Raw genomic sequence first — 18,180 nt, 5'->3', positions numbered from 1 at the left:
ACACTCCATCACATACATGGAAAATGCAGTGGAATTCACAACCCAGTCTATTTTACAAAGTGGTGATTTTGAATGAATTTCGTATGAGACATGACCTCACCCCTAAACCAAACCAGATCATAAGCAGATCATATGAAAATATGCATTGAGATTGTACGCATTAGCCACCAATTCACCAAAACATAAAATAGTCATGAATTGCCATGAGAGCATTTTGGAGCAAAAACAATCCTTCAGTTTCTAAGCATTATCACTTGTGAGAAATTCTGTAATTATGATTATTAGTCGTAACTCTTTCCCTGCCACTGATGGAGTTGTCCGGCAATCCGTGTTTTCACTGTTATACTGTAGGGGGCGCTATGACACATCCTCTGAAAGTGCTCTGAATCTCCGCATCACAGGCAAAAAACATGCAGAAACAAGTGTTATCATATGTAAGAAGATGCATATGTAAAACAACGCGATCATTAACATGAAACGGCATATAAATAAAAAATCAGGTGTTGATGGACTCAATCTACTCCATCACAGTTTCGATAATCTTTCTGAATCTGATCTAAATCTTTGGTCTTTGGCAAAATGAAAATTAAACACATTCAAGTGTTTTAAAAAAGAATGCATGAAGCTAGACTATATCTATATATATATATATATATATAATTTTTTTTTTTTTTTTACGGCACTGTTCTTTCTTTTGATATATTGCATTTTCAGATATTCATACAACAAAATATTCTGGGGGCCATGAACATTTTTATGAAAATGATTAAAATTCTGGCGGTGGCTGGCAACTTTTTAAAAAACGCTGGCGGGGAAAGAGTTAAGAAAGCTTTATGGATTAACAATCTCTCTTGTGCACAGAACCTGAAATGAACCCAGAAAATGTGACGACTGTGTCTACTGATCCAAACAGTATGGTCATCACATGGAAGGTGATTAACAATCCTGCACTGGAGAAAAGTCTTCTCCAAAAGAGAGAGCCATATTACACATGATGAAGAGAAGATTGACATTTGGATCATGTTTAATCTTGTTTTCTTTCTTGCATTTGGAAGGAACTGGAGCGACAGCATTTTAATGGACCAGGTTTTAAGTACATGATCTACTGGCGTCAATCTTCAGACGGAGATCTACACTGGAAGAAAAGCAGCGTCTCAAATCCTCCGTTCATCGTGAACGACACTGGGACCTTCATCCCCTTTGAAATCAAAGTTCAGGCAGCCAATGACCTTGGTGTCGGACCAGAACCAGTGGCAAATATCGGCTACTCGGGAGAAGACCGTGCGTTTCCTAATATCTGGATGAGTTCATGAAAGCCTGCTGCGTTAGCTTTGGCCCATGCTTTGCTTTATCTTAGCCCAGCATTTCCATAATGTCTAGGTTGCTTTACGCTGATTAGTGCCAGTTTTGTGTTGATCAGAAAGATAAAGTTCCTACTCTCTGAGGATTCTCAACATCCTCTCTTACAGTTTTTCCCAATTATTTACATACGTTTGCTGAACCTTTGTTCCACTTTCCAAAAATTATAATCACAAAACCACAAACGCAAAACTCTACAAACACTTCAAAACTATTTTAATCACTTTCCAAAATAGTTTTTTACACCAAAATGACACACACACACACACACACACACACACACACACACACACACACACACACACACACACACACACACACACACACACACACACACACACACACACACACACACACACACACACACACACACACACACACACACACGTCATGTGAAGAGAGATTTGTCTACCAACAATCAGAGGTGTCAAAAGTATTCACAGTCATTACTCAGGTAGAAGTATAGATACTAGGGTTTAAAAAGACTTCTGTAGAAGTTGAAGCATCAACTCAAGCTTTTCACTCGAGTAAAAGTGTAAAAGTACTGGTTTCAAAACTATTTGAAGTATAAAAGGAAAAGTAATGTAAGGAAAAAAAATGCCATTAAGGACAATAGCTTAGGCCGCCCACAGGGGCCTATAGTGCACTACCCCCCCTCCTCAAAGAAATGTTTTTCTAAAAGCCACAATGACCATAACGTTTTATTAAAATGTTAATGTATAAACATTTACGATGCGCTAGGCTACTGTTTCAGCCGCATATATGCCCATTGAAAAAGAATGCATTTTAGTACAATGCAAATACATTGAAGAACCATATATGTGAACTACTGAGCATTAACGTGTTTCATGGAGCGGAAGATATGATGACTAGTTGCCTATAAGTGTTGTAATGGTGCACAGTGTTGCCAGATTGGGACGGTGATTTCCAGCCCAAAAGCTCACCTAACTCCAAGAAAAAAATGTGCAAAATTTGACTGCCAAAATAATTTGATAACATTTTATTAACATGTCATTCAAGGTTGATAAGCACCATTTTTATCTCCTTAAAACGAAATAACGATGATAAAATAAATGTAAAAAAATCCAGGAAAACGGATCAAAACGGGGCAATAATTAAGGTGAATTAACAAATATGACTAAAATGTCCAGTTAGACTCTGTCAAAATGGCAATCAAGAAATTAACTGATGACTTTAACCGTCGGAAGTACACACTGCAGAACATAACGCAGAATTTAGCAGTCAACACTGATTCAGCAGCTGTCAGGGTGGAGTAGAGGGCAGTCTGGATGGTGTAAAGGTTGCAGATGTCTGGTTAGGCTGTCTGTTGCTCTCTGTTGCTCTCCTCTCAGAGTTATAGTCACCATTGAGATCTCCCTCCACACGTGTACGTTTATAGAGTTGCTCACTATCTCACTCTTTACTGTAGATACAACTTACTGTATAGTACGTCACTTTAGCATTAGCGATCACTTGAACATACAGCTTATCGTGCTCAATCGCGTCTGCCTGCTGATCACTGATTGGCTAAAAGTGCGTGCTCGTCGATGACGTCATCACCAACACCAGCTGACTCTGCATGGGCGTGTGTGTACAGTAATGTCATGAGGACTGTTTTTATGGACTGCATGCACACTTTAGTTTAGTTTTTTAACCAATTAGACTTTAAAATGTAGATGTTTGAAAGCCGCCGAACTGACCCCAAACCAGCCCAAATGTCGTCCACCCGCCCAAACCCTTTTATTCGCACAATCAAATTCAAAACCGACAAAAAGTCAAACTTTAGAGGCAGATGATGTACACGATGGATCGCGTACAAGGGTGTCGGAAGGGTATATGTTTATACTTCTCATCCAACCACTATCAAATTCACTCAATCCAGATGGCGTGATTTATCTGGATTTTTTTTTTTGATTTTTTTTTTAAGGTGACAAGCCGGAATGAAAACAAGCCGAAATGAAATAGGAGTAACGAGGCTATCTTTAAAATGTAAGGAGTAGAAAGTGCAGATACTTGCGTGACAATGTAAGGAGTAGAAGTAAAAATTCGGCTGAAAAATAATTACTCCAGTAAAGTACGGATACCCAAAATCTCTACTTAAGTAAAGCACCTTTGCCAACAACACACTGATGTGCTCAGCTCAAACACTGCTATGGATATCCCATCGGTGGGCTTAGTCCTCTTGCATTGCCAGTGTTACACTGATGTTGTTAACAAATATTGTTACATCAGTATTCTAGTACTATTTGTGTTTTGTATGTGACACTTTCCATACCCTACATGAGAAAACTATAACATTCAATAAGATAAAGAGTTTTCTCTACAAACACAAAATATGTACTTTCTTTATGTTTATTCTTTCAAAAACTAATCAAAAAGACAAAAACACATGAAATGTGAGAAAAAGACATTAGTCTTCATCCTGACTCCTACTGTGTTCTGGCTACTCATCTTCATCACGAGCTCTGTTCCCCTGGCTAAACGATAGGGAATCTCCTTCTCTTCCTCTCTCACCTCTTGCTCGTTTCAAGATTGTCTTCCATTTTCCTTTGATACAGGTCAGCTCATTTTGTCCTTTTATAGTGGTTAAGCTCTGATTTTGAAGTGAAAACTTCAGTAAATATTGTTTCCACCAGTAAGGTGTTGCACATTAGTGTAAAGAGCATGGCATTGTGATTTTTGTTGCTTTAAACAAGGGCTAAAGAGATTTGATCCTTTTGAATGTTGTGCCTGATGTAGATAACTGTGTGTAGAGATTTGCAAACAGTGTGATTTACAATTGAAAACTGAGTGTAAAGCAAGACTGAGCCTCCAATTGGTTTCGGGATTTTGAACATGAGTTTCAGGTTTTGGTGATTTGTGTTTCAAGATTTAATTTTAGTGTGTAAACAATTGGGAAAAACTGTGACGGTAAACTTTACAGTAAACCAGTAAAATGACCTCTGCTTTGATCCAGATTCTGAATACAGTATTTTATAGAAATCTTTTGACAGAGTAACTCAAAAAGAAACAAAAAAAAAACTTGCAACTTTAGTGTGTTATCCTTGACAAAAAAGTAGCAATACGACATTGTTACAACTTCTATGTCAATTAAACTCTATCAATCTCTCACAGTCCCTCTGGAAGCCCCGTCACAAGTGTCAGTCGTCGAGCTGAACAAAACTGCGGTCCTGGTTAGATGGAGTGCAGTCACACCAGAATCTGTCCGCGGACTCTTGCTAGGCTACAAGGTACACGATCTCAAACCATAATTCAGTTTCTGCACTTGGCTGTGAAGATCTCAGCAGAGGAGGATTAAACAACTCCACAAACAGCATTACCAGCTTCATTTATTACTAACCAGACTGACTTTATTTCTGTCAGACGTCTACAGTTCTTATTGACAATTAACAGAGGTTTAGATATTGATGTTTTAAAATCACCATTTAAAAAATCACCATTATTGTGAACAGTGTTGCCTTTAGTTGTGCAATTTGACTCGACTTCTTATGGGAGTTTATGGTCTTTGTAACAGTGTTTACTAAAACACATCATTTGTTGCATGGAAAGCCAGAATCAAAGACAGTCAGGTGATAGGCCTATAGTTTTCAACATCATAAAGTTTACAAATTTTATCATTGACTGAAAGTGGTTATTTGTTATTAATATATATATTTTTAACAACATTGACTTCTTTCTTCAGATCAGACATCAAGCTGATTTTTTTTATTATTTTTTTTATTGGGAAAGTAATCTTTGGACAAACACACAGACATCAAGAATCCACATATGAATCTCAACAATGGTGACATGCTTTTTATGCCGCAATGCATTCTGGGAGGCACCATAGTATAAAACGCTTGGCTCCCAGCATGCATTGCAGCATGAAGCATGTCACCATTGTTGAGATTCATATGCTGCTTCTTGATGTCTGTTTGTTCCTAAAAAATTTTATAAAAGAAAAGAATAATTTTCCCAAAAATTTGGCAATGTATTTAAAAATAAAAATGCCTGCTCCGTATCAAGAAAGGTGTAAGCTATTTTTTAATAACAAATGACAACTTATGATCAGGGAAAAGATTAGTGAATCACTCTACTTTATAATAATGAAAACTAAACCACCTGAACGCCTTTGTTTTTGGCATTCTTTGTAACAAATTATGTACTTTGATAAATACTGTTACAAAGACCAATATTGTACTTAAAATGCCAAGATTCAAACTACCCAACTAAAGGAAACACCGATCACCATAATGGTGGCTAAACATTTTAAAACATCAACATCTAAACCTCTGTTCATAGACATATGACAGAAATAAAGTCAGTCTGGTTAATAATAAGTGAAGCTGGTAATGCTGTTTGTGGAGTTGTTTAATCCTCCTCTGCTGAGATCTTCACAGAGTTAATGTCTTCTTTTATCTTCATCTGATTTAATGTGACTGTGACTGGAAGTCAGTTATAGTTCTTGTGTTTCTCTTTCCTTCAGTGATTCTGCTTGTTAACTGCAGGTGTTCATCAATAATGTTCAATCATCACTCAATTAATCACTTAATTATCTCATTAACTTTAACTCTGCTTCAGTGTTACTTTAACACTCTGTAGAGTGGGACCATATTTGCTCTGAGCAGTGTTGATTTAACACTGAGGATTTTGCTGTGTATTAACATAAGAAAAATAAAACACCTACTATTTTCTGTGTAACTACATGTTGTTCTGGAAGATTCTCATATTTAATGCTGATGATCTTGAGGTTAGGTTAGGTTTAGGAGTTAGGGTGGGTTATAGGGGTTAGGCTTTAGGGTGATGGTTGGGTTATGATTAAGGGTTAACAGAGTAACTACACTTGTTCATTAAATGCAAGAACTTTAAAAGTAATATTAGAATACTCCAACATGTATGTATATAATTAGTAAATTGCATCAATCGTAGTTAAGGCCACCCAATATAAAGTGTGATCCTGCGTTGTTTTTCTCTTGAGATCCATCTGAGAAGGAAGGGCCCCAGAACTCACAGCCGACGAGGCCTGGCTATCCGATCGGACAAGAACAGAGTGATTGAGGTTCCTGGACACAAGGTGGAGGAGGTTGTGAGCGACTTGCAGTTTTACTCGAACTATACTCTGACAGTGGCACCTTTCAACAGCCGAGGTGAAGGTCCGCATTCAAAGGCGCATCACTTCAGCACTCCAGAGGGCGGTAAGGTCACTTTTCTTAGTGCATGTGGAATGATCCTCTATGAATGTGGATTTGGATTAACTCAACGTGTGCTCCTCGGCATCTAGCTCCCGGACCCATTTCATCCTTGACCTTTGAGAGCCCGTCTGAGACAGAGGTCACGCTGCACTGGGAAGCTCCGCACAAACCCAACGGAGAGATCACAGGATACCTGCTGCAACACCTCGAGAGTGGGTCGAACGTCCCGATCTATAGACACTCTGTGCTATTGCATTATGAGTCCATCAATTTGAGTATATACTGTATATCCTGAATATATAAGCTTTACAGTCAAAACTTTAGCCATTACTAGTACAACTTCAGTGTCAGCAGCAGAGCAGCTCTACACAGAATTCAGTGCTACAGTCGTTTCATTTACAGCTTTCTCGATAGATTATACTGACTTCTAGAGGAGAAGAACCTTGTGAGAAACCAGGGCTCACAGCATGAACACACACTGTAAATTCCCCGGTGTTAAATGAACACTGCTCTGTGTTTATATGGGAACCACCAGCAGGGTGTTAAAGTAACACTGAAGCAGTGTTAGAGTTAATTAGATAATTAAGTAGTTAGTTGAGTGATGATTGTTTGATAATTGAAGACACCCAATGATAACAAGCAGAATCACTGAAGAAAAGAGAAACAAAAGAACTACAACTGACTTCCAGACACAGCCTTAGATGAAATCCACTGAAAACACATGAGATCTCTCTTATTACAAACCAGTTTGACCTTATTTCTGTCAATCATCTACAGAAGTTCTTTTTGAGAATTAACAGAGTTTTGGTCATGTTTTATTGAAAATGTTTGGTCACCATTATGGTAATCCGTGTTTCTTTTAGTTGGGCAGTTTGAGACTTTATATTTGTTTTACGTTAGTTGTAACAGTGTTTAACAAAACACATAAATTGTTACAAAGGAGACCATAAATAAATATGATCAGGTGATATATATGTCATCACCATAAAGAAAATCTTTCTTTATGATGACACATGTCATCAATAACCAAAAGAGGTTGCCTGTTATAAATACTTTTTTGCTAAATATCAAACATTCTGAATTTTAACTTCTAAATATATTGCGAGAAAAGAAGACACTATTTTTTTTTTTTTAGACACACTAACATCAAGACTCAGGTTATGAATCTCAACTATGTTGACATGCTTCATGCTGCAATGCATGCTGGGAGCCATTAGTTTTAGAATATGGTGGCTCCCAGCATGCATTGCTGCATGAAGCATGTCACCATTGTTGAGATTCATATGCTAATTCTTGATCTATGTGTGTGTCTAAAATAATTTTACACTATCAATATATTTATAAATCACAACTCAGAATGTTTGATCTGTGGCAAGAAATTTTCGTTGGTGACAATCTATTAATAACAAGAAACTATTTTTGGTCAGTGACGAGATTAGTGATTCATTCTACTTCATGATGGTTCAAACTATATCACCTATGTTACAAATTATGTGTTTTGGTAAACACTGTTACAAAGACCACAAACTTGCACAAAAAAGCCAAGTCAATGTGACCAACTAAAGGAAACACGAATCACCATAATAGTGACTTTACAAAACCTATTATTTCCAATAAAACATCAACATCTACACCTCAATTAATTCTCAGTAACTAGTTGGTAATAAGTGAATCTGATAATGCTGTTTGTGGAGTTGTTTAATCCTCCTCTGATGAGATCTTGAGAGATTTAATGTTGTCTTTTATCTTCTGTTGATTTCATCTCCGGAAGTCAGTAGTTGTAGTTCTTGTTTCTCTTTGTTTCTCTTGTTTCATTTTGTTTCTCTTGTTTCAAACACCAGGGCAGTTTGACTGACGATTCCCAGCTATGCAACTGAGTTAGTATTTTACAAACGGATGGCATTTAGCTTAAACTGATAAGTACTACAGACTGAAGCATCTTCTTCATCTTGGAGATATGGTTGTGAGTAAACAGGCTGAAACCAGAGGTATTAACTGTAGTTTGACTAGAAGACCAACTGGTGAGGTATCTAAATATGTCAGTTAAAAATGGCTCACTATTTGGCAGGTACTTTGTTAAAATCGCCCTTTGTATTCATTATTTTTAAAGAAAGAGTTATTGGTCATTGATGAACACCTTTATAAACCTGTACAAAGGGAAGCTTAATGTAGGGGGTTGTTTGTTCTGACTGGCTTCTGTTCTGTTCTGTGCTCTGTTCAGTTGTGTCTGGAAGCTCGAGCCCACGGCTGGTGGAGAGCATCGATCTACCCGCTGTTACTGAGTACACCGTGAAGAATCTGGATCCTCAGAGCCACTACCTCTTCTACCTTAGAGCGCGCAACACCGCTGGCGACGGGGAGCCTATCATAAAGCAGGGCGCCACCTTGTTGGACGGAGGTGAAACTGCACAGCTAACATTTCAGCCTTCTCATTGTTTGGAAGTGAATCAATCAAAACTAACTTTAGCTGGACAATAACTTTATTCTAGAGCTGCTATAAAGCCAAAACAATCTCTGTTACTGTAATTTCCTATTATCACTGTAAAGCTGCTTTGAAACAATCTACATTATTAAAAGCGCTGCATAAATGAAGGTGACTTGACTTGACTTTGTACTATCAGGACACAATATAATATTTGTCAAGTCTTATCTACACGTTCCCTCCGCAGAACCACCATCTGTAATCAACATGACTGCTGGAGAAACATCGGTCAACCTCAGCTGGGTGCCAGGAGACAGACATCGTAACTTTGCCTTTAGATTCCGTTACAGCCAAAAAAGTGGTGAGTTTGATCAAGGTTTAGACAGATCTTTTGATCTACTTATCCTGAAAACATGTGTCTTCCCTCTATCATCCTATCATATCATAAACGGGGGTTTAAGTTGTTGAACTGTAGAGGCAAAAACAAGTAACTAACAAAACAGCATCAGGCATAAGAGACATCAGGATCAAATTGTTCTTAAAAGATATTTATTTCTTGCAAGAAACGTTCCCAGTCCACCCGCAGACCAGCTGCAGACGGAGTGAGACCCAGAGCAGAGGTGGGCCCGCATTTTTATAGTGTTATCTCTTTCAAAAGCTATCTCTTACAGCCCCCACTAAACAAAAGACACAGAGGAACCCCTGTGGCTCCCCTTACCCCCTAATCTTCTCACCCCTGAGTCACACACACACACCCTGCAGCTGTATTAACATCATAAAATAAACTCAAAATACAGACAAATGAATGTATGGCATTCATTTGTTAAATCATTGAAAATAAAGACAAAAGGAAAGATTAATTTTTTCCTACAACAATTCCTCCTCTTTATCATTCTCTGATAAACTATATAAAAATTCAGCCTTGTTTTCTAATTTTAATTAAACCCATTACGCTATTAAATCTTCAGAATAGAATTAATTCAAGTCTTTACATAACTAAGAATTAATTCAAGTTTCTTACATCACAGTCATGCCCTTCATGTCTTATTCTCGTATACCTGATCACTCTACTTGAACTTTGAAAAAGTAAAAAGCTTGTATCAAATAAATAAGCATTTTGTCTGAAACCGGGCTAAAAATGAACAAACATTGTTATCGCATTTTCCTGGTTGAGAACCAGACCCTCAGTCATCCCAGACATAGCTCAAAGCATATAGTAAGAAAAACGTAAATGATTATAATTGCAACTTCCGTCACTCGTACCATCTGCATATTTTGTTCATCCCTAGGATAGACTGTACCCATTAATAACAAAATTATCAGAATAACACATACAATCATAACACTATGTATTTGTATATGTAGCTTTTTCAATTAATCACAATATTTTGTCAGGAAATGGTTTTACTTCTAAAGCTGTATTTAATTAAAATCTATTTAATAAAATCTAACCCGACTTTTCCATTACATACCGTTTTTTTTTTTTTCTTATCACCATACTTCACATTAATTAATAAATCTTCTACCTGAAAACACATTTTTTCTTTGCACAAGTCAAATGATTAGATTTATATCAATACTAAGCCCTAATTTGATTCAATCAAATAAAAATCACAAAACTTTTCTTCAACCATTAATTGGTCAACATTTTCTCCAGATATGTTGATCATCTCGTTGCCTCATGGACGTTCCATCTTCACCAATATGACACTTTGCATGCCGTAGAGAGGATTTTTCCAACGTTGGCGGGGTAGATAGTTTCTAGCACATATCATTGATCCCCCACTTTATTCTTTGCGTTGGTGTTTTGGGTTGCTGACGTTGGTTGGTGTGGTTAAGGTCAGATGCTTCGACCCAGGTCTAACACTCTTCAATCATTTTCAAATCCTTACAAGATTTTCCCTTAGATCACGATCGCACCCCCACTGGAATGGGTCATTTACTGTCTGCTGTCACCTGCGAAAGCAGACCTTAAGTGATTTTGTTAGTGACCGCTTGTCTTGCCGTCCCTTTGGTGTGACCTGTGAAATTTTCAACCTGAAACATATCACCGGATAATTTCTTGCTCATTGAATAGCACTCAGGGTTCTTGTTCCCCTAAAAAAAACATTCAACCCATGTTGCTCATGTTAACAAAACAATACAGAATCAGTTCTGTTTGGTTCAATCCGTTCTGACATCCTGCAAAATGAAAAAATGTTAAGTTATGCGCTGCGCAAGGTATGGCACCTTTCTGCCACTTTGCTCATGCCATGCGCAAAGTCTGCATCTTCTGTAAAGAAAAACAAATGTTGAGGTTATTGTCACATAGTTGTTTTTTTTTGTCTGCTGTGCTGCCACATCTGCTCCGGCGTTTCCTGTCGAAACAATTCTTGTTATTAGCACACTTAAAATACAAACAATGCACACAATTAAACCCAATGTCCTCCCAACATTTATCTTCCCACCTGTGCGATGGCTTTCAGCAAATGTGAACCCCTTAGTAAACCAGATCTGGCTGGTTAAGACAAATAAAGTTCTTCTAACCTCTCCTGGACTTTCCTGAATGCAAATGGTCCTTCTGATCCCCTGAAGAGTTGAAAGGCTCTTATCTGACCACCAGTGGGTTCCCCCTGGACTTTTACTGTCCTTACATACCGATGAGGTCAAAGCTAGATAACCTCTCAGCCTGCTGTGAAGACAGTGGGTTTAGCCCCCCCTGTGAGGCCGAAATGTCTTTGTTTGTGGCCTGAATACAAATTATCCATACTAAAAAGTTCAAAGACTCATCTGACCACTTGTTTTACTGTGCGTTCTCTTGTTCCCGCCACGAGCATATTCATCCTCCTCTTTATGCACGACACTCATCTCGTGCATAAATTTAACGTAATAAAATTCTCTTACTTTTATCAGACGCTTTTGTGACTTCCATTTCAAGGTACACATTTACATTCTTATCAGTTCTTGCTTTCCCTCGGAAATTGAACCCATGACCTTGGCGTTACAGGTGTCACACTCTAATGTTTGAGCTACAGGAAAAACTGCAATATTTGTTAATATTTATTTGGTAACATTTGTTTTGGATAAAGTTTGCTAACCCAAACGTTGTCCTTAACTAACGCATACTGTTCAAAACATGAATTAACACTCACACTCATCCCTGACTATGAACCGCTCATATTTCTTATTGATATATTTTCTCTAAAAATATTTAAATTTTAAATGACAGTTTAACCTTACATTTTCCTGTATCTTTTATCTAATGTTTTTATTTATGGCCTCTTTACCAGTTTCAAGGCATGTCTGTTCATTATTCATTTGATTTTAGAAAAGTCAGCTGGATTGTTTTTTTGGTTCATTATCTGACTGATAACAGAAAGACAGACAGAGTATCAAGCAGTCTCTCAGCAGTCCACTCAAACAGTCTCTTTCTCTCTCACTATAAGCAAATCATCTTTTCAACAGCCTCCTAGGACTGTAACTAAAATAATCATAGTCATAGTCAATCCTTAATAGTTCACAAATGTCAAAATACAAATATTTGACTCAAATTAGAACCATTACAACGATCTAAAATACATTAGATACATTAGATCTTTTCTAAGGTTATCTTTAGTTTAAATACTCAATTCACCTAACCTTCGTTTTTTCAGAAATTTCTCTTGACTCATCACAAGCTGTTCTCATCTTTAGCCACCACCATGTCTAACGACCTTCAGAAGTTCAAAAATTTTCTTTGCCCATAAGGCAACCAACATCATGTTCCTTATATAAATTAATACGTCTTGTTACGGTCTCCACAACAAATAATGACAATCACCTCACGGTCTCAGTTGGCTCTTGAAAGCCTATTTCCATTAGCTCTTAAGCAATACTTTTCTTTTCTTCAGGGTGTTGTCTCCCTGGCATAGATGCAGACACGTCACAATGGAGGACAAGCCATACAATCAACGCGGTTTCTTGTGAGTGGTATAGGGGCTCACATTTTCTGGGGCAGACTGAACTTCTTACAGCTCATCTCACCTCTCAATGATCTGCTGATGCTGATCGCCACTCAGTCAATCAGCGCCACTCTCATATCCATCTCACATAAAAACACCTCCATCAGGAAATGCCCAGTGTTTTTGCGTGATCCTTCTGTCTTAGGTTGTCCTTTTGGCCTTAAGATCTTACCCGTCTTTGAAGTAATCACTCGTACACACTGGTAACCGCTTTTCCCCATTACAGAATCTGTGACCGTTTTCTTCAACATAATCTGTTGTTTTCTGGAGCTTAGGAAAAGGCGCATTCAAGAGTCATCAGAGCCATTCGGACTGCCTACTAGTGTTAAACATAGGGAGACGGATTAATAACAGCAGTATTTAATCACTTAAATTCATTAATCATTTTAAAGGCAGCAACCTAGCTGCTTAGATTATACTCAGTGAATTTAGATCACAATCGTACATTCAGTGTACTGTTACTTCTGTAGCCGGAGCCATCAGCCCTGTTTTATGGTGGAGGCTAAAATGAGACAGTCACTGGTCCCAAAATAAACAAGTTCAAAACAGTATTATTTTAAAGACTTCTTTAAAGTCTTTCAGTTTTACTTTTAAAACGTTTTAAGTACAAATTGCCCTTTTGAAATGGCAATGATTTCCTTTAACATCTCTGTGTCTATGATTTTCAACTGAAACACTGTGCTTTACACAGGCTCAGACAACAGCTTTCAGCTGACACTGAATGAGAGAGAGACTCTTGAGGCATTCAGGACTGATACACTGTATTCTCATAAACTTTTAACTTCAGACTTTATCTACCATCTTAAGGCATCTTTTCCATAAATTACATGTATTGTAATTTAGACATTACAAATTTCCACTCAGAATGAGTCTCTGTTGCACTGAAACTGTGGCAGTTTCAGTCACAGCACATACCAAATCCAGATAAGCAAACCTGTTTTGGCCAATTCACAATCTTATCTTTTGAACCCAAAACATCGGCTGTTGGCTCTTTTCATAGTCAACAACAAGCTTTTGTTTAATCAAATGCCTTTTTTATACATTTTACATTTTGCAACTGTTAATCCTGTAACACTGCTTCTGCTTATTTTTTCTTAAAGAAATAATAATTATTCTAGTTCTTAATAACGTTTCAAATTTCATTTCAATTTTTAGTTGTCAGATTTTCAATTACCATAATTTAATACCCGACTTCAATGTTTTCTCTAGGAGTTTATCAATCTGCTTCTATGGTTCATACTATCTTTTCAGACTGCTCTCTCTGCTTGTCATACATTTTATGATTATCACTATAAATCATTCGTTAGATTTGTCTCTCTATATCATCTAAAACCTTATCAAAGCGTTTCATTTCAAAACACAATCATCCTTTTAGTGACCGGTACTTTTAAAATATTTTGCAACTCATTTAGCTCATCTGTAATTTTACGTCAACCGGTACTTTTTATAGTTCTTTTCCTTTCAAAAGGAATTCCTTACACTTAGTATCTTTCAATCTTCTTGACAACTTTCAAAAGTTTATCTATCAACTTTCTTTTCTCCCTCATTTACTTTTACAGTCATACAGTGGGCATTTTACAGTCACTGAATGACCTCGCTGACCGCAGTAAAACACTCTTTGTTATTCTACCTACAATCACTGTGATCTTTCTAACATCTCCGCCCTACTTTACACCCCTGAAGCAGAGTGTTCTTATTCAGGAAATGCAAACAGAGCCACTGATAAGTTCTCTGCATTTTCCCCCACTGTCCCAGCTGCAAATTCAATTACAATAGCCGAATCATAATCTTCATCATATTAACACTGATCTACTTTCTAACCCATATCAACACAGACTTTTCTTTAAATTTGTGTTATTTTGGCACTTTCTTTGTTTGGAGCCAGTCAAGTTACTGTTTATCTTTCCAATCAGAATCAAACTTTTACAAAAACATAATCTGCAAATCTCTTTAAACTGAGAGCTTCAGAGCAGAGCTGCTTACAGCATTTGCTCTCTTTTGTATCAGGACTATTCAGTTACTCTTCATACAGTATAAAGAAATTTAGCATGTCATTAATTTCATTAACACTGGTTTGATAGCTTATTCAAATGGTTAGTATGCAGATTCAACTTAATATTATCATTATTCAGTCCCACTTATCTCTACTGTTTCACAGAAATCACAAGATTCCTCAAATCTTGTTCTCAGTCTCTAAATTACACAGACAGCTATCCTAGCCACTTGCACCTTCAACTCTTGTTATAAAAATATGGCAATCTACTCTTAAATAACCTTGTTTTCATAACATTAATACAATAAAGCACATCCACATCATTATTATTGGCAGAACATTAATTTTCATAAGCGACATGGAAAATCAAAATATTCTAAGCAGGTTTCACAAAGTTTCTGATTAACTTTTAGTCATACGTGTCTAGGGAAATTATCTCCAACCCATAATTTCCTTTATAAAACAGACAATGTCCTTGTCTTTCAATGACTTAATTTCAACAAAATATCTGACTTTGTACATTATTGATTTCCCAAATCTTCGGACATAGCTGTCTTTACATCTATCTAATTGTGTTATCATCACCAACACTGATTACAAATCACGTACATATTAACATCCAGAAGCTGGGTTGAACAAGCAAGCGCTGTTGCTGTACTCCCAGCATAGCTGGACCCTTTAGGTTCAAAAGACAATGGTTGTCAAAATAAACATCATTTCAATAATTATTTTATCTCTAAAATATAGAATTTTTTTTTTTCCGTTCTGCTTAATGAAACATTCCTTATCTTTATATCATGTTAATCCCTGTTAATCATACTCAATGCCTTATTTTTATCTAAAACTCACTTTTCATATCCTTTCAACTTAATTTGACTTAATCAGGCGTTCATAAATATGAATTTTATCTTCCCCTACATGCCAGTTCCTTCCGTATCTGTTCAATCCAACAATTCACTGTTTGTATTTTCCATCAGAAAAAACATTCTCTCTTCCCTACATGTCAGTTCCTTCTATCGACTCTGTTCTTTTTTTATCTGATTTTCCATCAGGAAAAACTTTCTCTTTTCCCTACATGCCAGTTCCTTCTCCTATCGACTCTGTTCTCTTTTATCTGCTTCTTTTCCATCCAACAATTCACTGTTTGTTCACATTTTTACACTCATGAACAAACTACAACAACTCTTTGACTAGTAACGGATAAATTGGCACTTCAGAAAAACCCTGTACTTTTGCCCAATCTCATACGCTCATCATTTACAACACTGCTCAAATCATCAGTCATAGCTTTGCTCAAAGTTTCATCAGACACACAAAAAGATTTGCAAGCAGTTTCTTCATTGCAGATAGCAGAAAGAAAATCAGTGTATGTGTTTGTGTGTGCGTCGTGTGTGCGTTTGTTAGTACAAATATTTTCACTTCCCCTTTGCTTAATAATCATCCATTTCCCAATTTCTTGCATGCATTTCTGGCCGTAATTTTTCCATTTTACAGAAAACCGGTGTGTAAAAATGGTCTACTTTACTGTTAGATGACTCCATTTTGGCTGAATCTCCCTTCTGGATTTCACAACTTCGACACGTGTCTTACAATATCTGTCAAACGTCTTCGACAGATCCGATCTTTTTTCGTCACCCAAAATCGGTCGGGTTTCTGTAATTACGTTCCACTCAAAATCTTCCCATAGGCCTAAGCACTTTCTAGCGCTCTATTAATTCTGATTTGATGTGGCTCTTCCGTCCACTTGTAAAAAATTTTTCTCAGGTTACAGAGATTTTGAGTAAAACTAACTAATCAGCAATTGTGATTATCTGAATCACCTGTGGCACTCCCGTCCACCTGTGGCACTCCCGTCCACCAACGAGCTAAGTGTGGAAAAAACCGATCCGAAGCTACTTCAATTTCTTCCCCAAACAATTGTGATTATCTGAATCACCTCTTCGCTCGTACCAAAGCAAAACTCAGCCAAAATGGTTCACGTTCACTCACAGTCATATCAGATTACACCACACAAAATAAAATAATTTTAACTGTCTCTTACCCGAGATGCTTTTACTGCCTCCGAGTTCTTTCTGAATCCAGTGGGTTCCTCCTGGCCCTGATAGCAGTTTTGGCTCTTCTCTCTCAATTCGGCGAGGTAAGACTAAAGCCTTTTGTGCTTTAGGGTGATCAGTCCGTCAATCCGCTTTCTCAGGGCCAGAAGAAACCTCATGGATCCCACGCTTCTGACACCAACTTGTAGAGGCAAAAACAAGTAACTAACAAAACAGCATCAGGCATAAGAGACATCAGGATCAAATTGTTCTTAAAAGATATTTATTTCTTGCAAGAAACGTTCCCAGTCCACCCGCAGACCAGCTGCAGACGGAGTGAGACCCAGAGCAGAGGTGGGCCCGCATTTTTATAGTGTTATCTCTTTCAAAAGCTATCTCTTACAGCCCCCACTAAACAAAAGACACAGAGGAACCCCTGTGGCTCCCCTTACCCCCTAATCTTCTCACCCCTGAGTCACACACACACACCCTGCAGCTGTATTAACATCATAAAATAAACTCAAAATACAGACAAATGAATGTATGGCATTCATTTGTTAAATCATTGAAAATAAAGACAAAAGGAAAGATTAATTTTTTCCTACAACAGAACCATCATCAAACATTAGCGATTATAGAGTAATCATAAATTGTTTTTATTTTTGCATAGTTTATTTTTACATATTCGAACAAACACTGAAACCTACTATATAAACATAATGATAGCATCTAAAATGTATGCACATTTATTTTATATTTTTTTATATATATATATGTGTGTGTGTAAGCAATAAGGTACTCGAGGCAAGTGCTGTATCGTGAATAAGTAACGGCTGAAGGGCGTTGTTAGGAGCGACGCGAAGCGGAGTAACCCCTTCAGCCGTTACTTATTCCCGATACAGCACTTGCCTCGGGCTTATTGCTTTTATAAAACGGTTGCCACACAATACAAATATTAAAGCCGAAAATGATTTATCTATGCAACTTTCATGAAGTAAAAGCATTCCTTCCGCTGGAAAAAATTGTCCCTGACCGTAAACAGCAACAGAAGTTACATACATTATTTCGCCAATAGATGGTGGCAAAGACTGACTCATTCAGAGTCAGTCGGTAGAGAAGACTTTTATATTGAAAAGACTCAAACTTGTTTTCACGGAGAAGGAAGACGCAAATGACAGATGACTAACGTTATAGGCCAACGTAAAACGCCATAACGGTTAAC

General features: G+C 37.3%; 1 protein-coding gene across 2 annotated transcripts in view; it reads left to right on the top strand.

Annotated features, from left to right (window-relative positions):
• Positions 1 to 18,180, top strand: part of l1camb (L1 cell adhesion molecule, paralog b) — a 75,887-nt gene that overhangs the window by 37,407 nt on the left and 20,300 nt on the right. For both annotated transcript variants that reach the window (XM_082144797.1, XM_082144796.1), the window contains 7 exons: positions 862 to 932; positions 1,056 to 1,281; positions 4,474 to 4,589; positions 6,317 to 6,533; positions 6,620 to 6,742; positions 8,752 to 8,928; positions 9,200 to 9,313. In XM_082144797.1, the coding sequence (XP_082000923.1) occupies positions 862 to 932; positions 1,056 to 1,281; positions 4,474 to 4,589; positions 6,317 to 6,533; positions 6,620 to 6,742; positions 8,752 to 8,928; positions 9,200 to 9,313 (1,044 nt within the window). The remainder of the gene's footprint in view (positions 1 to 861; positions 933 to 1,055; positions 1,282 to 4,473; positions 4,590 to 6,316; positions 6,534 to 6,619; positions 6,743 to 8,751; positions 8,929 to 9,199; positions 9,314 to 18,180) is intronic.

The sequence above is a fragment of the Leuciscus leuciscus genome (assembly GCF_965113295.1).
Source record: "Leuciscus leuciscus genome assembly, chromosome: 18".
Taxonomy (NCBI): Eukaryota; Metazoa; Chordata; class Actinopteri; order Cypriniformes; family Leuciscidae; genus Leuciscus; species Leuciscus leuciscus.
Note: the sequence above shows the minus strand (reverse complement) of the source record. Positions and strands in the feature narration are given on the sequence as shown.